The sequence below is a fragment of the Canis lupus genome, chromosome 11 (assembly GCF_011100685.1).
Source record: "Canis lupus familiaris isolate Mischka breed German Shepherd chromosome 11, alternate assembly UU_Cfam_GSD_1.0, whole genome shotgun sequence".
Classification (NCBI taxonomy): Eukaryota; Metazoa; Chordata; class Mammalia; order Carnivora; family Canidae; genus Canis; species Canis lupus.
Genome location: NC_049232.1, coordinates 51,075,156 through 51,097,798, shown reverse-complemented (window position 1 = coordinate 51,097,798; position 22,643 = coordinate 51,075,156). Strand labels below are relative to the sequence as shown.

Sequence of the window (22,643 nt, the reverse complement as noted above, 5' to 3'; positions counted from 1 at the left end):
ATAAATAAAAATCTTTTTAAAAAAAATTATCTCCTTCTGCCCTTTCCCCTGCACATTGTTTCTCTCAAATTAAAAAAAAAAAGATTGATTATTATGTATTTTATTTATTTTTATATATTTATGATAGTCACACAGAGAGAGAGAGAGAGGCAGAGACATAGGCAGAGGGAGAAGCAGGCTCCATGCACCGGGAGCCCGGACGTGGGATTCGATCCCGGGTCTCCACGATCGAGCCCTGGGCCAAAGGCAGGCGCTAAACCGCTGCGCCACCCAGGGATCCCTTATTATGTATTTTAGAGAGCACAAGCACACGAACAAGTGAGCAGGCTAGGGGTTGTGGGGAGAATCCCTAAGCAGATTCCCTGCAGACCCTGAGACCTTGATGGGAGCTGAAATCAAGAGCCAGCCATTCAACCAACTGAGCCACCCAGGGGCCCCTAAGGATATTTCTAACTGACTTTGGGAGGACTGCCATTTTTATGTAGATAACTGATACGGTACAGAGAATAGTTTCAATGGTGGCCTTGCCTGAAGCAGCAAAGACTACTTGCAGTCCTCTAGAGAGGTGATGAGAAAAAGGATGAGAGGGAGGAGCCAACTGAAAGAATAGTTTCTCCTTTCATAGTCTCCTTCCTGTGCAAGCAGTAGATTACTTTATACAAAGATTTGGCATGATTTGGCTTCATCATAAGAATTGCTGAGAGAATTTTAAGCTAACTTCCTAGATTAAGGTATATGAGGGTACAGATTATTTCTCTTGTTCATAGTCACAGTGCTAGCAGCTAGAACAGTATTTATTTTTTTTAAGATCTTATTTATTTATTCATGAGAGACACAGAGAGAGAGAGGCAGAGACACAGGCAGAGGGAGAAGCAGGCTCCATGCAGGGACCCCGACGTGGAACTTATCCCAAGTCTCCAGGATCAGGCCTTGGGCTGAAGGTGGCGCTCAGGAGACCCAGGATCAAGTCCCGCGTTGGGCTCCCTGCATGGAGCCTGCTTCTCCTTCTGCCTGTGTGTGTGTGTGTGTGTGTGTGTGTGTGTGTGTGTCTGTCTCTGTCTTCTCTGTCTCATGAATAAATATAAATCAATCAGTCTTGTAGAGTGGAAAGGGGTTAGGTTGGAAAGGAGGTGGAGAAGAACATTTCAGGCAGAAGCAACAGTATGAACAAAGGCATGGAGGCATAGAAGAAAATGGTATATGTGTTAGAGATAACTCTTGTCATATGTCTCTGGTCACTCCAACAAATCTAATGTTTCTAGTACATTAAATAGTAGTCTTGATGGGCTCTGGGAATGGTTTTGTTTCTAAGTTTCAGTGCATGGGTTGAGAATGAGATGTTTAAAGTATGTCCAAACTGGCAGAAAATCCTTAGTTGGGTTCTTTCTTTAGGTCCATAGTCTAACGCTAGTCTTCTTTGAGGCTGTCTTTGAATCCCTGGTAGAATTTACTACTTGCTAATCTGTGTTTATGTAGCGTATTATGCCTGCCTCTGTTGTGTTTTCTTACTTTCATATTTCATTTGACTAATAGCCCTGACTATGCCTTTACCAATTCCCAGGGTCTGATATACAGTAGACATTAATTAATTAAAGTTTGATGGATAATTGAATGAATGGGTGCTTGTACCCAGGGTTAGCCACATAAAAGAGAACTGTCAGCTTCTGTGTCCCTTTTCTTGTAGCTGTTTGTAGTGGATGTGCAGACAAGCCAGATCACCAAGATTCCCATTCTGAAGGACCGGGAGCCTGGAGGTGTGACCCAGCAGGGCTGTGGCATCCATGCCATCGAGCTGAATCCCTCCAGAACTCTGTTAGCCACTGGAGGAGACAACCCCAACAGTCTTGCCATCTACCGGCTACCTACACTAGATCCTGTGTGTGTGGGTGATGTAAGTTTCTCCAGTAACTGTAGTTAGAGGTAGCTTTGTTCTTAAGCAGAGCCTGGTAGATAACATGGACCCTCCTCCTACACACCCTCTGGAAAGGAATAGTTTCCTCTAGATTTCTGCTGACTATCGGGGTTTGGGGGTGAGGTATGAGGGTAGAAATATCAGAATGGGGACTGAACTCCCCATAGGAATATTGACGGAGAGCATATGTTTGATAAAGGGGTGAGCAACATACTTCAGGGGCCCACAGCAGTTGGTTGGTGTCTACATATCTCCCACTGCCCATAGTCAGAGAGCAAAGTTTATTAAATCATTCAGCAACTATTTATTGAGCTTTCTATGTCCAGGCATTGTTTTAGACGCTGGGGACATGTAGTGAATATAACAGATAAAGCTCCCTCACCTCTTGAAGCCTGCGTTCTAGTAGAGGGAGACATATAAACCAATATATAGACAAATAAATATTTACCACCAGTATGTCAGTGTGACAAGTACCATAGAGAAGAGTAAAGGCAGATTGAAGGGACAGAGAAAGTGGTGGTGAATGCAATTTCAGAGGATGTTCAGGGAAGTCCTCATTGAAAAGAAGATGTTTGAGTAGGGAGACACAGAGGAATGAGAGCGGGTACAAGACATGTTGATGTCTGGAAGAAAAGAGTCCCAAGGACTCTTTGGGAAGGAACACCCAAGAGGTTGGGTATAGCTCTTGTACTAGGAAGTAAGCACAGAGGAGAGTGGTAGGATGAGGTTAGAGGGATAAGAGGTGAGTGATTATGTGTAGGAGCCCCAGATAAGACATCCGGAGGTAGAAGGCCAGAGCTGTGTGTCTACCAGACATGTTCATTGCCCATAGGAATGCCAGTTTCATTACAACTTTGAGCTCCTCAAGACAAAGTTAAAAATTACAGGATCCTGCCCTCTGGGTTGAGATAATCAGAGATAGGAATTGTAATTTTTACAAAGATATTTTCAGTCAGACTATGCTTTTCAAGAGTGTGTGTTGTAATCCTTTTTTACTAATTTCTTTTTTTCCCCTCTCTCTTTGTACCTGTCACTCCTTCTCTCCAAGGATGGACACAAGGACTGGATCTTTTCCATAGCATGGATCAGTGATACTATGGCGGTGTCTGGTAAAATTGACCTTTTGTATGGAGTTTTGGTGTGGCAGGGAGGAAGGGGTAGTAGTGTGATTGGAAATAGTCCAGTAAATAGACCATTGGCCAGGGGCCAGGATCTTATTACCAGTATTGGCTCTTTGACGTACCATGTGTCCTTGGATAAATCATAAGAGTTACCAGCATTCTTCATTTATTCACTCAGCCTTGTTCCCAAAAGTATGTGTGACAGTGTGTTAACCTCAATGTTTTTGTGGGGCTTCATTTTGACAATGTTGTGAAAGTGTTTTGGAATAGTTGATGTGAAATATTAGGAGTAGTTATTTTCTGTACAGCTATATAGTTTGTTTTTTGTTGATAAAAGCTGTGTAGGATTGAGGGGATTTCTTTCCCAATGGTAGACATCAGAAAAAAAAAATGGAAATGAGTGTAGAGAGGGTAACCTAGAGATACACAATACAATTCCCCAGGTCTAGATTCCCAAATAAAAATAATCATAATAGTAACTAAATTGAATGCCTCACGTGTTATTTCATACAATCCTCAGAACAGTACTAAAAGATTAGCATTATTAGCCTCATTTCTCTTTTTTAAGATGTATTTTTATTTATTTATGATAGACATAGAGAGAAAGAGAGGCAGAGACACAGGCAGAGGGAGAAGCAGGCTCCATGCTGGGAGCCCGACATGGGATTCGATCCCGGGTCTCCAGGATCGCGCCCCAGGCCAAAGGCAGGCGCGAAACCGCTGAGCCACCCAGGGATCCCCTAGCCTCATTTCTCAAATCAGAAAATTTAAATTCTGAGAGGTTATAATAACTTAGCAGAGGCCACACAAATAGTAACAGGTGGAATCAGGATCTGAATCCACATGTGATTTCAAAGCCTGTGCTTAGAACTGCTCTTAACAGTGGCCCCTGGCTGGCTCACTTAGAAGAGCATATGACTCTGAACTTGGTGCCATGAGTTCAAGCCCCACATTGGGTATAGAGATTACTTAAATAAATGAAACTTAAAAACCAACATCTACTCCAACCGATACTGCACTGTATGTCAACTAACAAAATTTAAATAAAAGAACTAATAAAGCTAAGGGAATATAAATATTTCTTCTTTCAATTATTTGCAGGGCAGTAGAAAGCAGCCAAGAGGGAAAATAAATTTAATGAACAAACATAATCACAGGTCAGAATTACCCAGAAGGGGTTCAGAAGCTTTTGGATTCCCTGTCATTTGTCTCCCCAAAGAGTGAGAGCTGCTTAAGGGTAGTCTTGTCACCTTTATATAATAGGGATTGCTTCTATGACAGTAACCTGTACTAAATGTGATTGTTGGGAGCAAGGATTTGGCTTGCTTTGGGAGCCTCCCATCTTCTTTCAGATACCCTACCAACATCTGTGTTTTCAGGCTGATAACTCCCATGTCTACATTTTCTTTTTTATTTTAACCACATCTACATTTTCTGAACAGTTTAGCAGATTTTAAGAACATGGGCTTTTTTTTTTCTTAATAATTTTTTTTTTTTTTTTTTAATTTATGATAGTCACAGAGAGAGAGAGGCAGAGACATAGGCAGAGGGAGAAGCAGGCCCCATGCACCGGGAGCCCGATGTGGGATTCGATCCTGGGTCTCCAGGATCGTGCCCTGGGCCAAAGGCAGGCGCCAAACCGCTGCGCCACCCAGGTACCCCAGAACATGGGCTTTGATATCAGAGGTTTGAGTTTGAATCCTCATCCAACCACTTATCACTGAGAATGTTCAGGGGTTGGTACTCATCATTAAGTCTGAACATTAACATCACTTGGGCAAGTTACCCTAAGCTTTTTAAGACTTGATTTTCTTCATCTGTAACATGGATACTTCAGAGTTTCACTGAGAAGATTAAATGAAATAATGCATAGTGGCTGCTGTATTGAAAATGCTTAATGCTTAGGGGCGCCTGGGTGGCTCAGTCAGTTAAAATTTTTTTTTTTTTATTTTAAAGATTTTATTTATTCACGAGACACACAGAGATGGTGGCCGAAACATAGGCAGAGAGAGAAGCAGAGAAGCAGGCTCCCTGCTGGTAGCCTGATGCAGGACTCCATCTCAGACCCCAGCATCATGACCTGAGCCAAAGGCAGATGTTCAACCACTGAACCACCTAGGTGCCCAAATGTCCAGCTCTTGATTTTGTCTCGGGTCATGATCTCGGGGTTGTGAGATTGAGCCTCATGTTGGGCCCTGTGCTGAGCGTGGAGCCTGCTTATGATTTTCTCTCTGCCCCTCCTCCCCCTAAAAAAAAGAAAATGCTCAATACTTGTTAACTGATGTTAATGTTATACTTAATGATGAGTACCAACCCCTGAATATTCTACCTCAGACTCAGTATATTCATACTCATCATTTTTCTTCCAAGACCCTCTCCCCCATTGGCATATATTTCTGAATGCTTCTACCTTCCACACAGGTGCATGGTCAGAAAACTAAGATGCCTCTTAGGATCCTATCTCCTTAGATTACCAAGCCATGTTGATACTGTTTTCTAAAATATCTCTTATAAACATTGTATGTTACCTATACTTTAGTAATTAAAACAACCATCTTAGATACAATTTCTTTCTTTTTTTTTCTTAAAGATTTTATTTATTCATGAGACACACAGAGAGGCAGACACAGGCAGAGGGAGAAGCAGGCTCCATGCAGGGAGCCTGATGTGGGACTCAATCCTGGGACTCTAGGATCACGCCCTGGGCTGAAGGCAGGCGCGCTAAACTGCTGAGCCACCCAGGGATGCCCTACAATTTCTTTTCTACTCTGCTGGTGTACTTATCATCTATATCTTGAATAACCCCTAATATCCTTCCATATTTTTTCTCTGCTTCTGTTCTTGTCTTCTCCAATCCAATCTTTTTTGTTTTTTAAGATTTTATTTATTAGACATGGAGATAGAGCACAAACAGTGGCAGTGGCAGGCAGAGGGAGGGGGGAAAAGCATGCTTCCCACTAAGCAGGGAACCCAATGCAGGGCTCAATCCCAGAATCCTAGAATCCTGGGATTGAGAACCTGCACCAAAGACAGATGCTTAACTGACTGAGCCACCTAGGCACCCCTTCTCCAATCAAGTCCTCATGATGCTGCCAAACTCGTTCTTTAAATAATTTTTTCCGGGATCCCTGGGTGGCGCAGCGGTTTGGCGCCTGCCTTTGGCCTAGGGCGCGATCCTGGAGACCCAGGATCGATTCCCACGTCGGGCTCCCGGTGCATGGAGCCTGCTTCTCTCTGCCTGTGTCTCTGCCTCTCTTTCTCTCTCTGTGACTATCATAAATAAATAAAAATTAAAAAATATTAAATAATTTTTTCCTTATTAAAGAAATATGTGTTTATCATAAGAAATGTTTTAATATGGATTAAGAAGGCAGTAAGAATTATCAATCTCTCTATCCAGGGACAACTACTGTTAATATTTTAAAATATATCTTAACAGTCATTATTCAGTGCATATCTTTTTATTTGGTTAAAATGGGATCATACAAAGGGATGAATATATAGATAAATATACCAGGTATAATAAAATGTTGATGGTAGACTATACTTGTAATTGAACAGTTCATTATAAAACTCAGTATTTAAAAAAATAAAATAAAATAAAACTCAGTATTTCAGTGTGCTTGAATTTTTCACAATAAAACTTGTATAGTTTTATTTTTTTTAATTTGCATAATAAACCATGCATAGTTCTATCTCCAGATGTGTCCTTCTCTCTGGCCTTTTCTAGATTTCACATGTAATAAAACCTCTGCTTTGAATCTCTGCCCATAAGCCTTATGAAGCCAACAAATTAGATGATATTTCTCTCAAGTTAGATAATTTTTATTATGAAGCATTCAGGAGATTTGCAATGTGGAAAGGGTACCTTTTAGTCTAAAGGAGAGGGATCCCTGGGTGGCGCAGCAGTTTGGCTCCTGCCTTTGGCCCAGGGCACGATCCTGGAGACCCAGGATCGAATCCCACGTTGGGCTCCCGGTGCACGGAGCCTGCTTCTCCCTCTGCCTGTGTCTCTGCCTCTCTCTCTCTCTCTCTCTCTCTCTCTCTCTCTCTCTGTGACTATCATAAATAAATAAAATTTTTTTTAAAAAATTTAAAAAAGGAAAGTTTTAGTCTAAAGGAGAGTTGTCAAATAACTTTACTAGAAAGGATTTTTTCAATTTTAAAAAAATTGTTATGTTTATTTTTAAGTAGGCTCCGTGCCCAGCCTGGAGCCCAACATGGGGCTTGAACTCATGACCCTGAGATCAAGAGTGGCATGCTGTACCAACTGAGCCAGCCAGGTGCCCCAAACATGGGAATTATGGTCCCTGTGGGTCCATGGAAAGCCTTCAAGAGGTTCATGAACCTCCCTGAAATTGTACAATGTGGTGTTTTGTGTATTTTTCTAGATAAAGGAGTCTTTAACATTCCTAGGTCTCTTAGAGGCATGTAAGAGTCAAAAAAGATTAAGCACCACTGATTTAAGGTAGAGGTTCCCCAATGCTACTGCCCAGCAAACATCACCTGTGCATGCATGCCCAAGTGATCTAAGCATTTGACTTGGAAAATTACTGAGCATTCTCAAACTATATAATGCTCTCTTTTAAAAAAAATATCACTGAGACTCCTGGGTGGCTCAGCAGTTGAGTGTCTGCCTTTGGCTTAGGGTGTGATCCCAGAGTTCCTTGATTGAGTGCCACATCGTGCTCCCTGCATGGAGCCTGCTTCTCCCTCTGCCTGTGTCTCTGCCTCTCTCTCTCTCTCTCTCTCTCTCTCTCTCTCTCTGTCTCTCATGAATAAATAAAATCTTAAAATTTAAATTAAAAAAATCTCACCAAAGATTAAATGTTACATTTAACTCCCACATTTTAGTTGAATCATCCTCTTGACGTAGCTATTAATATATATTGTTCTTTTTGTAGTGGGGCACCTGACCAAGTTCAGCACATATGAGGATAGTGCACAAAGAGCTAGACTAAAAAAGTACATCTTGGTTTCTGTAGGACTGTCCCATGGAGAGTTGGGTATGTCTGACATCTGTGGTCTCTCCTTGCCCTGTAGGCTCACGGGATGGCTCTATGGGACTCTGGGAGGTGACAGACGATGTGTTGACCAAAAGTGATGCAAGGCACAATGTATCACGGGTCCCTGTGTATGCTCACATCACTCACAAGGCCTTAAAGGACATTCCCAAGGAGGACACAAACCCTGACAACTGCAAGGTCCGGGCTTTGGCCTTCAACAACAAGAACAAGGTATGAGGTCGCCAAAGAGGAAGGCTGTTTCTCTTGCTTCAACTTCTTGGCTTATATCTTGGCACTTTGCTTCTCTTCCCAAGTCAGTTCTTGCTACATAGTTTAGTTCTGAGCCCATGGAAGATTGAAGGCTGAGGGTTGCTGGTGAGAAATTATAACTGAGATTGTGAAACCCAGCCCTTGCGTTGAGTTGTGCAGTATTTCTCTGGAGGGTCTGTATTTGTGGGTCAGCCTCTCAGAGTTACCTCAGAGCCACCTGTTTTTTACTATCTCTCATTTGCACATGCCTTTGCTGGTGCTCTATTTTGGGTGTGATTTTCATAAATCCCTCCAAAAATGATTGCTTTTTCGCTTTGGTATTGTTTCTTTTTATTCTTCACTGCCTCTTCTCAACACTGCCAGCAGATCTTAACCTAATCATTGGGTCATATCTGAAACTAGGGGTATTAAGTAGAATATTGGGATGGAGACTCAGACCCCAAAGAAGAGAAAAGGTCCCAAAATCTGAATCAGGCCACGATTTATAGGGTAGTTGCCTTAGTCTCCTATCTCATGGCCACAATTATTCCTTAGAGATAGATTTAGATCCTCCACTCATAGAACTCTCAAACTGCGATTTATGAAACTGTCCTTCATATGTGTGCTCTACTGTAACTATCCAATGGGATGTCATGGGAATGATAGCATAGTAAGAGTTTTTTGAACCATGGGTGTTTACATTACTGCTAGAACCTGGCTTCCTGCTTGAGTTCTCCCAAGAAGCAACCTTGATTTAATATGGTTTAATAAGGGGATCCCTGGGTGGCTCAGCGGTTTAGCGCCTGCCTTTGGCCTGGGATATGATCCTGGGGTCCCGAGATCGTGGGGTCCCAAGATCGAGTCCCATGTCAGGTTCCCTGCAGGGAATCTGCTTCTCCCTCTGCCTGTGTCTCTGCCTCTCTCTCTCTCTCTCTCTCTTCCTCCTCCTCCCTCTCTCACGAATAAATAAATAAATAAAATAAATAAATAAATAAATAAATAAATAATTTTAAAGAATAATAATGGTTTAATAATAATTAGCTGTCCAGCTACATTTTAGAGTAAGATGATGGGCTGACAATCCCTGGCTCCCCTCCTGGAATCATCATGGGTTAAGAATGAAGAATGGGAGGACCCCAACCTTCAGGGTCTTCCCCTGCTTATTACCATATATTAGTTGCTAGCTATTGAAATATAACCTGTTTTTCATTGCTCTTGTAGGAACTGGGAGCAGTATCTCTGGATGGTTATTTCCATCTCTGGAAGGCTGAAAATACACTGTCTAAGGTGTGATGAACATGACTCAGTGATTTTACCTAAAAATTCACCTTTTGGTTAAAATACTTTCATTCTTCCTGAGCCTTTTTGTTCTTGTCTAAAACACCAGTTTCAGGGCACCTGGGGGGCTCAGTGGTTGAGCATCTGTGGTCGGCTCAGGTCATGATCCAGGGTCCTAGGATCAGGTCCTGTATCAGGCTTCCCTCAGGGAACCTGTTTCTCCCTCTGCCTATGTCTCTGCCTCTCTGTGTCTCTCATGAATAAATAATAATAAGTAAATAAATAAAGTCTTTAAAATAAATAAAAATAAATAATAAACCACTGGTTTCTACTGGGCATGTTACTGCACAGTGCATGGAACCCTGAGTCTGACTTGCCTCTCAAGACTTTTCAAGAGATCAGAGGGGGACATTTTTTCACATTGCAAAAGACTTACTGAGAGACTCCTTTAACTAGCAGTCCTCTAGTCAAGGCTTTTAAGTACCTGCTTATGGAGATGCCTGGGTGGCTCAGTCGGTTAAGCGTTTGCCTTTGGCTCAAGTCATGATCTCAGAGTCCTGGGATTGAGTCCCTCATTGGGCTCCCTACTCTTGGGGAGCCTGCTTCTCCTCTCCCTCTGTTTGCCACTCCCTCTGCTTATTCTTGCTCTCTGTCAAATCAATTAATTAATTAATTAGATAGATTAGATAGATAAATTAATAGTATTTGCTTATGGATTATTGACCATTTGGCATGTTGTAAGGGCAGGAGAACCTAAAGGTTAGAAATGACTGGCAAATCAAAAAAAAAAAAAAAGAAAAGAAAAGAAATGACTGGCAACTAAAAATCAATTAAACTAAGATAAACAATCTCTGAAATAATAGGTAATGAGAATATTTACAATCCTTACAAGCAATTTTTGCATAAAGTCAGACCTACCTCTGGGTTCCCCTTTTTGTCCCAGAGGCTTTTACTGCTTATTACTTCTATGATAGACTATCCCAAGAGGAAGCAGAGTTCCAGGAATTATGACTCATTCATGTCATAGCAGCCTTTGAGCTCCACTGACCTTGCTTCATGCCTGCCTTACATGCAGTAGGCATTCACTGAAGATTGGCTGAATGACAAGGATCCAGGATTAAGGCTGAGTGATATTAGCTGAGGTTGAGCCAGTTTCATGGGTGTGTTTTTTGTAGTGTACAATTCCTGTACAACTGGGGAGCTAGGCTGAGAATAGCCAGAAAATCAGTGAGGAGGGTGGTAGCAGAGAGGGTCATGGCAGAGAACAAGAGTGTGACCTTAGCTTTCTGCCCTGGGATTATCCTTGGAAATAACCTGCCGATGTAGGCCTTTCTGTTTCTGATTATTTAATTTCAGTTTAATCTTTTTTCCTAATCAGTCCTCTTCAGTATTGAGATCTTATTACTTACTATAATCACCCTCTCTTTTCTTATTTACTTAGTAGTAGAACAGGGCTTTATTTCCTTAATCAGGGCTTGTCTTTTTGTCTCTGACTTTGTGTGGCTTGTGTATGAAGGAAGCCCACAGAATTGGGCATCTAAGAACCTTGCCCTATGGTATTCTCTCTGGTAGTGCTATGGGTGCATCACTCCTTTCTCTGTTTCAGCTCCTGTCCACCAAACTACCATATTGCCGTGAGAATGTGTGCCTGGCCTATGGTAGTGAATGGTCAGTATATGCAGTGGGCTCCCAAGCTCATGTCTCCTTCCTGGATCCACGGCAGCCATCATACAATGTCAAATCTGTTTGCTCCAGGGAGCGAGGCAGTGGTAAGAGTCCCATATGCCCCTGAGGCTTATAGCTGCATTGCAAGTGGGCTTTGATTTTAGTTTCTATGTTGGTTTCAAAACAAGTGTAGTGATATTTATGGAACTTGGTGAAGGTGTTTAGTGACATAAGAAGGGAGGTTAATTAAAAATCTGCAAATGGCAACAGAGCTTCAAGCACCACAGGCAAATTTGTGGCCGCAGAAACTGTTAGTGGAAACCCAGTAGTCAGGATTTTGATGGTTTTCATATTCTTTTCACAGATCTTGACTTCCCTGTGGTAGTTTTTTACTGGTGCCCTGTCTGAACTATAAAATTCATTTTATGCTAAAGGATGATGTGCAATGAGGAGTTTACCAAGAGCATGAGGAAACTTGAGAATGATGGGTATATTCGTTACTTTGATTGTAGTGTAGTGTCATGGGTTTATATATATGTTAAAACTTAAAATTGTATACTTTAAATATGTACAGTATATTGTTTGTCAATTATACCTCAGTATAAAGCTAAAGAAAATACTGTTCTGACCACTGGGTGAATTCAGCTTCAACCTCCCATCTTTTATAACATATTTTCTCCAAGAGCACTCTTTCATTATCAAGGAATAAAAAGACTTATGTTTGTACTATAAGATTTCAAAGTACCTTTATCTGCCATCTTATTTCATCTTACCCAGAACCCCATAGGAAGCAGGTAGGAAAAGGTAAGGTTAGTGTTAATCCTATTTTATAGATGAGGAGACTGAAACCCAGAGCAGTTAAGTAACATGCTCAAATCACACAGGTTGGTGGAAGAACAGCCATGCACTAGAACTGAGATCATTCAGATTAACAGTGTATTTTCTTCATCTCTCTGTTCCCCTTCTTGTGCAAAAATGTGGATACATTATCTTGGAGTCTAAAAAGCACAATATGGATTACAATTTAGCCTCTCTCAAGTAGTGTTTATTTTCATGCAAATAACACAAAAGTGACTTTTGTTTTGGGGGTTTGTTTTCGATTATAGTGAAGACACTCATGTTTCAGAGCAGAAAGAATAATGTGTGTAGTGAGAGTTGTAAGGGGAAGAATAAATAGGCTTGGATGGAATAATGTCTGCAATGAAAAGCTTTAAGAGGGGCACCTGGCTGGCTCAGTCAGTGTAGCATGTGATTCTTGTCTTGTGATTTTGAGCTCCACATTAGATAGATTACTTTAAAAATTAAAAAAAAAAGAAATCTTAAAAAATTAAAAATTAAATTAAAAAATATGTATTTGTGTGTGGAGCCCAATGCAGGGCCTGAACTTAGATCCCTGAGCTCAGGACCTGAGCTAAGATCAAGAATCCAACACTTAACCAACTGAGCTATCGAGGCACGCCTCTAAATATAAAATCTTTAAAAAAAAGGGGGGGGGGGGCTTAAAGAGATTTTGGTTACTATTACAGGAGTAGCTATCATGCCTAATAAGGAAATACTGATTCCACAGGTATTACTGAGCACCTCTTATATGCCAAGAGACATCTTGTATCCCATACCCTTACTTATCCACAGATGCAATACCAGATAAAAGACCTCTTGCAGTGCTGTGGTAGTGATTTTAGGTCAGATAGGAAAAAGTCCTTATTAATATAATGATTTGTAAATAATGCAGGTTACTGTTTCAGTACAAGTTGGAAATACACTTAGGGAGAGTTTAGAGTTATGAAAGATGCCTCCATGATGAGTCAAGAGTAGGGGGCCATTAAAAAAAAAAAAAAAGAGTAGGGGGCCAGGGAGGTTTGGGCACACTTTTAAGGTCTTAGGCCAAAGGCATCTTAGACCTCATCAGGCTTCTGGCACTTCCCTAAGGCTTATGGGAGGGTTCCTTTTAGTGTATGAATGGGCATTGTGAGACCAGGGTTCTCAAGCTTTCACATGAGCTATCTGTGCTGTATATCCCTGGGAAAAGCACTGTCTGGTAGATCGAGGTGCCATGTGAGTTCAGTGCCAGAGAAATTCAGGTAGCAGACCATCAATGTGTACTCTTCCCCTATTCATTGCCCTTTATTTTTCTCTCTCTCAGGGATCCGGTCAGTGAGCTTTTATGAGCACATCATCACTGTGGGCACAGGGCAGGGCTCCCTGCTGTTCTATGACATCCGAGCTCAGAGATTCCTGGAAGAGAGGCTCTCAGCTTGTTATGGGTCCAAGCCCAGACTTGCAGGGGAGAATCTGAAACTAACCACTGGCAAAGGCTGGCTGGTGAGTAAGCCCCTGCCTGAACAGAGTTACTGAACAGAGAAGAAAAATTATGTTCAGTCTGCCCATCTACTCCCACCCCCACTGATACACCAGCTTCTCACATACTCCTTAGAGCAGAGAAAGGCACTTTCCCTTGATTTTGCTCTGTGTCTACATATCCATGGGAAAACTGAGGCTCAGTTAAGACACACTAGTTGACTGTAGGTGATAATAGAGCAGGAAGGAGAAGGAACCCCCTCCCCCTCCCACTGTGGCTGCCATTGAATTACTAAAGAGTGGTTCTAGCTTTCCTGAGACCTTAGGTTTATATAGCAGTTCTTCAGCCTGCTCAGTTCCTCCCTAATGTTCATTTGGAAAAATGAGGCTCCAATTCCTATGAGTACCAGTCAGAGTCTCTTGACATCAGATTAGATGCAGGACCCTCTCCTCTTAAGACCAGAAGGCATTCCTGTCCCTTCCTACCCCCTTTTCTGCCCCATGGCCTAGAGGTACTAACAGAGTCTCTTATTCTTCCCATAGAATCATGATGAAACCTGGAGGAATTACTTTTCGGACATTGATTTCTTCCCCAATGCTGTTTACACCCACTGCTACGACTCGTCCGGAACGAAACTCTTTGTGGCAGGAGGCCCCCTCCCTTCAGGGCTTCATGGAAACTATGCTGGACTCTGGAGTTAATGACAACTAATTCTCCCAAAATGCAGAGATTTACACTAATTTCAATCCTTAGTTTTCTTGTTTTTTTTTTCTATTTTCTTCCAATTGTGTGAGGCCCTCATTTTAGTGGGAACACGAGAGTTTGCCTATGATTTAGGCACTTGACAGGAAGCTCTGTACAGATATCTGAAGTGTTTTTTATCGTTGGGGGTTTTTTTTTTTTCCTTTTTTTGCTTTCGGTAATCAGAATTTTACTGTCTTTTTTTCTTTCTGGCTTCTCAACCAAACATTGTTAATTCTTATTTGTATTTTTTCTTTAAGTGACACACACTCTCCCCTCTCACTTCTTTAGGCTGGCGTAGTCATTCTCACCCTTACTTCACTCTTGAGAGGTAGGGCTCCTTTATAATTATGTGGTTGCTGTCAGACTTTCTGTGAAAGTTTGGGGGCTGTGTGTTTGTGTGTGTTTGTGTGTGTGAGAAAGAAAGAACTTGTGTGCCTGCAAATACTGTGTGTCACTGAAATTACCTGGAGTAAGAATTACTTGTAATTAAAATATTTATAAAAAAAAAGACAAACAACTTTATTCACAGAGTCAGCTTTGGGACTAGTCTTTACTTGTTTTTTAAAGTCTAACAGCACTGATAATAGGAAGTAAAAACAGAAAAAAACAATCACCACCAGGAAAACCCTTTGAGTTAGATTGCAGGCTTCCTGGTGACACTCACACCAGGACTCCAGAGTGATCCGTTCCCTACCTAACTTCCCAACTTTGTGTTCCCAGGTGAGAATACTTCTGTGTGTCATTTCCACTTTAACTTCCCATCTGCTTAGCCAGTGGCCACTCCCCTAAAACATCAGGGTCTACATCCAGATGCAGTTCTGGAGGCTGCAGAAGGCTTGGTAGAATTTGGTAAAGATAATCCCCATCCCAGCCTTCCTTTACCTTCCCTCAAACAAGACCTGATCTGGTATCTCAGGGGCCTGGAGCAGGGGGCCTTAAGTTTGCTAAGTAAGATTCACATACTCAGTCCCCTTGGTTTTGGAGAGAAACTTCTCCTTTGCCTTTCTTCTAATCTCCCCAATGGGTTTTGCTTTGCTTTTCTAAATTGGGTTCAGCCCAGGAGGGTGGGGGTAAGCAGAGGGTTTATCTGTGTGTAGTGAGTGCTTCATGTGTGGAATGTTCATTTTTTTTATTACAGTGGGGCTGGAGTTGAAGCCACCTCTCCCACTCTGTTGGCTCAGCCCTGGGATGGTGGTGGGTGGCCTATAGCCAGCAACGTTGTGCATGTAAAAACATCGATGTGACTAGTAATTTGTTCCTCCCTTGAACTGTGTTTAGTCTGAAGTTTTGAAACTTGCAGGCAACTGACCATGATGTCCAGTTATTCCTTGCTTTTTACGCATCATGTTGCAGATAGCAGCTGTTCCCACCCACAAATTCCTCCTCCATTCTAAGCACATACTCTTCTTCTGTCAACAGTCCATCCTGGGGAAAGGAAAAGTCTTATTTATTCCTGCACTCTAGTTTCTAATTTGCTCTCCCAGTTATCCCCCTCTGCTCTGGGTCTCATTGGGGAGATTGAAAAAAAGAGTGCCTTCTCCTTGGTAATGGGGGCTGGTGGGGAAGGGAGACAGCAAGTCTACCCTATCTTGGTGATACATCAGGTGCACACCACAGGTTCTAGAATTCTCATCTTCTAACCTAGATAAATAGGTGCTATAAACAGGGAATTAAGTAAAATGCTGGATACTTAGATCTTTTAATTGTCTTAATTTTTTTTCTATTATTAAACTACAGGCTGTAGATTTCTTAGTTCTCACAGAACTTCTATCATTTTAAACCAACTTGTATATTTAAAAAAAAGATCTTAAGTAGGATGTTTTGTACTGTTGCCAGACCCTCTTCTGTGATGGGTAATATGTTTGTTTGAAATTTTGTTTTTAAAAATGTAGCACTTGACTTTTTGCCAAGTAAAAAAAATAAATATTATTCCAGTTGCAAAGTGGTTTGACTGAGTATGTATAGCCAAGAAGCAGCAGGAAAAGGGCCCCAAATGACTGGTTGGAAGGTTACCTTGGGGCGGCTAGGATTCTTGGAGCAGAAGAGGAACACAAGAGTTCCCTGAAAATTAGAAACTGATCAGGTGCGAACATACAAACTCTTAAGACCTGCTTGCTCCTTCTCCTCTGCTCATGCTCTCTCACTCTCTCAAATAAAAAATTTAAAAGGATTTTGAGAGCAAGAGTACAAACCTGAGGAGTGGCAGAGGGAGAGGGAGAAGCAGGCTCCCCATCAAGCAGGGAGCCAGAGGTGGGGCTCCATCCCAGGACACTGGGATCATGGCCTGAGTCACCCAGGTGCCCCATAAAATAGTTAAATATATATATTTGTGAAGGAAACCGTGACCATAGGGAGCGATGCTCTTTCCAGGGCTTGTTTGAGGCCATAGCTGAGAGACAGGAAGACTGCTGAATCATACCACCTTCCTCATAGCCAATTCTGGGAGGCCTATGAGGGCTGGGCCACAGAGCCAGGCAAGGCACTATATTCCTCTGTCACATGGTACTTGTTCCTTTTTAGGCAAGTGAGATACAGCTGCCCTTTGCACCTGCCTTAGAAACTGACTAGTTGAGAATGATTGATAGAGGTAACTACCTGTATGATCAGAGGCCACAAAACAGGAAGGGGAAAGTGAGTTGGTTGAAGTAATTGAGAGGGCTTCCTAAGAGAAGAGCCTTTACCAAAATGAGGTTTTTAGAATACCCAATCTGATGGGTGTTTGCAAAATGCACCATGGTCAAATTCTTTCTGGGAAATGCAAATTTAAACAAAGACATGCTTCTTTACTTCCCAACCTCAAGATTTGGTTACTATAGGACTCGTGTTCATAAAACATGCTCAGAGGAAGGTGACGGGATATGGGGGGAACCTGGCCTAGGCCGCTGGCCTCCATGGAATCTTGGCCCTGCTCCTGTTTTCCAGCCAGACTTTGCAGCAAAGTATGTATCTCACAGAAAAGCTTTGTGGACTTTATAGGGTCCCTCCCTTTCCTGCCAGCAGTCCCTATTCCCAGGCCATGAAAGAATTTCCTTGTTCTCCCTCAGGCCACATTCGTCATCCCAAATGGTCTACTGGCTCCTCCCATCATATTTTGGGTTATTTTGCAGAAGGCTTTGGAAACTAATTTATCCTCTGGGTTCCTTGCCCTTGCCAATCCAAGAGTTGATTAGTATTAATCTGGCTTTCAGCGTTTGTTTTATTTTTTTTTAAGATTTTTTATTTATTTATTCGTGAGAGACAGAGAGAGAGAGAGAGAGAGAGGCAGAGACGAAGAGGGAGAACCAGGCTCCATGCAAGGAGCCCGACGCTGAACTTGATCCCGGGACTCCAGGATCATGCCCTGGGCCAAAGGCAGGCACCAAACCGCTGAGCCACCCAGGGACCCCCTGTTTGTTTGTTTTAAAAGATTTTATTTATTTATGAGACACACAGAGACAGAGACATAGGCAGAGGGAGAAGCAGGCTCCTCAAGGGGAGCATGATGGGGGACTCGATCCCAGGACCCCAAAGGCAGATGCTCAATCACTGAGCCACCCAGGTGTCCCATGGCCTTCAGTGTATCTAATAAAGACTCCCAATTTAGGCTTCTCTGATGTAGTTGCCACCCAGAAAATAACAAGTCAGGGTGTGTCAAGACCCTTGCTTACCATTGGGGTCAATTGTAAGAGTCAGCCTATGACCCAAGTGTTTTTTCCTTCTTTTTATTGGCTGATGTCTGAGAGTGGACAATGGATGGCAGTTGGGAAGGAATCATTCAATTTACTTGTTATTAGCCACATCTCATTTCATGCTTATGTGCTGAGACAGCTTAAAGCTTTGGAAGGGTAGAAACATAGGCTAAGTCTAGAACCATCAATGAAGACAAAGTTTGGATTCCTTAGCTTGGTTCTTCTGCTCTTCAGCTCCTCCAAGCTATAATCCAGAGAAACAAATGTGAGAAGTTTGTTTCTATGCTACCACTAGAGAGAGGTGTGAACTGAGCCGCTCAAGATGGGGTTGTAAGCTCTTTTATGATTCAGCTCTCCAAGACAGGACTGTGAGCTGTCCTCTCAAATTTCTGCTGGGTTGAGCCTCTGAACACTTCTCTTGATTAGTGTGTAATTGCTGAAGTCAGAATTTTTTAAAGGATAATAATACTCATTAACTGAGTTCAGAGTCACATGTTTACTGTATTTCTTGTTAAGCACCATTCAGAGCTGTAATTAACATCCCTAGTTCTATGGACAGGAAGAAAACAAATGATCAACTTCTGTTTAAAGAAAATAAATTTACCTCAACTTGTAGCTACTTTTTTTCTTAACTGATGGCAGCCTGAACAGAGGACTGGAAATAATAATGAGGCTCCAGGGTCAAGGCCATTTGCTTATTGCAGATAATTCTGTGCTGGCTGGGTACCATGACCCGAGGTGTGCTAATAATGTACTGCTTATATAAGGAACATCCTTCATCTTCACTACCACCACACACGCTGCTCCTTTAGGTTCTTTTGCTAAAAACACAAAATTATTGCCCCAACCACCATGCTAACTTTTCCATCATTAGATCTGTTTTCCCCCTGGGGTAGAGTAGTATTCTATCACTGATTAGAGATACTGCTGGTATTCTTATTCCCGGAAGGGGGATACAAGTCACTCCCAGGTGATGAGCAACAACTCAGAGTAAGTGGGGGCCAAAAGGAGAGGGTATGGGTTCTTTTCTAGTTCTACTGCAACTGCTTGTGGCCATGACTTTGAACAAGTCTTTATCCCTCTTTAGATTGTTTTTTTTTTCATCTTCTACGATTAGGAGTTCAGATTAAATATTAGATGATTTCCTGGGTCCTTAATATCCACAACTATTCTAGTGCAGTGAAGTCTAAGAAGAATAGGAAGCAATCCCTCCCCTCAAGCAGTTTGTCCTCAAAGCAGATAAATATGATAGCAGGGCTTGTGAAATTTTGTTATGTATCTTATTTTCCTAATGTCTTCCAATAAAACATTGAGAATTGTGGGTTGAATAGTGTCCCCTCTTAAAATCTTTTTTTTTTTTTCTTTTTTAAAGGGACCCTCCCTAGGGGCTCAGTGGTTTAGTGTCTGCCTTTGGCTCAGGGTGTGATCCCAGAATCTGGGATCAAGTCCCACATCCGGCTCCTTGCAGGAAGCCTGCTTCTCACTCTGCCCATGTCTCTGCCTCTCTCTCTCTCTCTCTCTGTCTCTCATGAATACATAAATAAATAAAATCTTTTTTAAAAAATATAGTATCCCCCCCAAATTTAAGTCTACCTATAACCCCAGAATGTGACCTTATTTGGAAATAGAGTCTTTGTAGATGTAACTGAGGTAAGGATCAAGATGAGATCATATTGGGCAGCCCCAGTGGCGCAGCAGTTTAGCGCCGCCTGCAGCCCAGGGTGTGATCCTGGAGACCCAGGATCGAGTCCCACATCGGGCTTCCTGCATGGAGCCTGCTTCTCCCTCTGCCTGTGTCTCTGCCTCTCTCTTTGCTCTCTCTGAATGAATAAATAAATAAATCTTTAAAAAAAAAAAAAAGATGAGATCATATTGGGTTAGGGTAGGCTCTGACTGCAATGAGAGTGTCCTATATAAGAGAGAAGAGGACATACAAACAAGACAATGTGAAGAGATTGGAGTGATGTATCTTTAAGCAAAGGAACATCAGCAGCCACCAGAAGTTGGAAGAGGAAAGGAAAGATTCCCCCCTAGAGCCTTGGGAATCACATTTGAGATTCAAGAAAAAAATTTTTTTTTTAATTTTTATTTATTTATGATAGTCACACAGAGAGAGAGAGAGAGAGAGAGAGAGGCAGAGACATAGGCAGAAGGAGAAGCAGGCTCCATGCACCGGGAGCCCGACGTGGGATTCGATCCCGGGTCTCCAGGATCGCGCCCTGGGCCAAAGGCAGGCGCCAAACCGCTGCGCCACCCAGGGATCCCAAGAAAAAATTTTCTAAAAAAGAAAGAAAAGAAAAAAAAGAAAAGAAAAGAAAAGAAAAGAAAAGAAAAGAAAAGAAAAGAAAAAAATTTTCTTTTGTGATAACACAAAGATGAACGATACATAATAGTGCTAAGACTTGTTAAAGGAAAAATTAAACCCCAGAACCACACTTGATTCTGCCTGGAAAATCTTCTGTTCCTTTTAGGACCAAGGCAATAATCCCCAGACTGTTCACCCCTGGTTGTTTTTTCCTACCTATTTCAAACTGTCTGAATGTTTTATTTAAGGTTTTTATTTGGGATGCCTGAGTGGCTCAGTGGTTGAGTGTCTGCATTTGGCTCAGGGCATGATCCCAGTTTAGGAATCCAGTCCTGCATCAGGATCCCAGTGGGAGGCCTGTTTCTCCCTCTGCCTGTGTTTCTGTGTCTTTCAGACTATTCATCATGAGAGACAGAGAGAGGCAGAGACACAGGCAGAGGGAGAAGCAAATTCCCCACTGGAAGCCCGATACAGAACTTGATTCCAGATCCAAAGGCAGATACTCAACCACTGAGTCACCCAAGCATCCCTGAATATTTTATTTTATTTTATTTTAGATTTTATTTATTTATTCGTAGATACAGAGGGAGAGAGGCAGAGACACAGGGAGAGGGAGAAGCAGGCTCCATGCAGGGAGCCCGATGTGGGACTCGATCCCGGGTCTCCAGGATCACAACCCAGGCTGCAGGCAGCGCCAAACCGCTGCGTCACCAGGGCTGCCCATCCCTGAATATTTTAAACTTTTACTCAAGGTCATCTTTTCATAGTACAGATTGTAGAGTCAAGATCTTTCCCATCCTGAGCTTATTGGTCAATAACACATGCAGCTATCTTCAGTCCTCCTTCATAGCAGGAGATAATAGGATATCTAACTAAGGCCTGTGATATCTAAACTTGTTCTACTATAGAGTCTGCCTTGTGCTTGCCTGTGCAGATCTGGAGTTACTAGCCAGAGTGTGAGAAAGATTCCCTAAGGATTGAAGATGCATGAATCAAGGATAGAGAATGCTTGAGTCAAGGATAGAGGATGCATGAGTCATTAGATAAAGTTAGCATTGACTTTATTGTTTCTAGGCTACTGGTTAATCTAACTGGTGCTTGTGGTCTTTATTAGAAACCCCTAGCCGGGATCCCTGGGTGGTGCAGCGGTTTGGCGCCTGCCTTTGGCCCAGGGCGCGATCCTGGAGACCCTGGATCGAATCCCACGTCGGGCTCCCAGTGCATGGAGCCTGCTTCTCCCTCTGCCTATGTCTCTGCGCCTCTCTCTCTGTGTGTGTGACTATCAAAAAAAAAAAAAAACCTAGCCTATCAAGATGGATTTATTGTGTTGAAAAATTATTGATTACATTCATTGACCCAGCAGTTTCACTTATGGGAATTTTAGGACATATTCTAGACAAGCATACAAAGATAGATAGATACATAAGGATGGTTTGTCATACTGTTAATTATTTTTAAAAAAATGAAATGGAAAATAATCTGGGGTCCATGAGGGACTCAGTCAGTTAAGCCCCTGGGTTTCAGGTCATGCTCCCAGGGTCCTGGGATCAAGTCCCACATGGAGCTCTCTGCTCAGCAAAGAGCCTGCTTCTCTCTCTCCCTCTGCCTGCCAGTCCCCCTGCTTGTGCTCTGTGTCCAATAAATAAAATCTTAAAAATAAAACAAAAAACCTGAAAGTTTCCTGGGTCTATTAATAAGGAAATAGTTAGGAGCACCTGGGTGGTTCAGTTGGTTAACCCTCTGCCTTCAGCTTAGGTCATGATTCTAGAGTCCTAGGTTCAAACCACATGTTGCACTCCTTATTCAACAGGGAGTCTGCTTTTCCCTCTCCCTCTAATCCTCCCTCTCCCTCTGATCTACCCTCCCCCTTCACGCCCCCCACCCATGTTCAGGCTCTCTCTCTTTCTCTCAAATAAATAAAATCTTTAAAAAAAAATAAAGAAATGGTTAAATTAAAATTTAAAGTATTTGCAGGTGGGGCACCTGGGTGGCTCAGTGGTTGAGCATCTGCCTTTGGCTCAAGTCCTGATCCTGGGATCCTGGAACTGAGTCCCACATCGGGCTCCCTGCAGGGAGCCTGCTTCTCCCTCTATGTCTCTTCCTCTCTCTGTGTGTCTCTCATGAATAAATAAATAAAATCTTTTTAAAAATAAATAAATAAATAAATAAATAAATAAATAAATAATAAAGTATTTGCCGGTTATGCGGTGCCTGGGTGATTTGTTCAGTTAAGCATACAGCTTTTTTTTTTTTTTAAGACTTATTTATTAGAGAGAGAGCACATGCACAAGTGTGAGGTGGAGGCAGAGAGAGAGCAAGAAAATTTTAAGCAGACTCCACACTGAGTGAGGAGCCCAATGCAGGGCTCAATCTCAGCCCTGATATCATGACTTGAA

At 42.2% G+C, this 22,643-nt stretch overlaps 1 protein-coding gene across 3 annotated transcripts in view; it reads left to right on the top strand.

Annotated features, from left to right (window-relative positions):
- Positions 1 to 16,216, top strand: part of DCAF12 (DDB1 and CUL4 associated factor 12) — a 34,782-nt gene extending 18,566 nt beyond the window's left edge. For all 3 annotated transcript variants that reach the window (XM_038552648.1, XM_038552649.1, XM_038552647.1), the window contains exons 3-9: positions 1,685 to 1,891; positions 2,961 to 3,021; positions 8,077 to 8,270; positions 9,510 to 9,575; positions 11,173 to 11,335; positions 13,375 to 13,553; positions 14,073 to 16,216. In XM_038552648.1, coding sequence (XP_038408576.1) covers positions 1,685 to 1,891; positions 2,961 to 3,021; positions 8,077 to 8,270; positions 9,510 to 9,575; positions 11,173 to 11,335; positions 13,375 to 13,553; positions 14,073 to 14,231 — 1,029 coding nt within the window. In that variant the 3' untranslated portion in view covers positions 14,232 to 16,216. The remainder of the gene's footprint in view (positions 1 to 1,684; positions 1,892 to 2,960; positions 3,022 to 8,076; positions 8,271 to 9,509; positions 9,576 to 11,172; positions 11,336 to 13,374; positions 13,554 to 14,072) is intronic.
- The last annotated feature ends 6,427 nt before the right edge of the window (positions 16,217 to 22,643 follow it).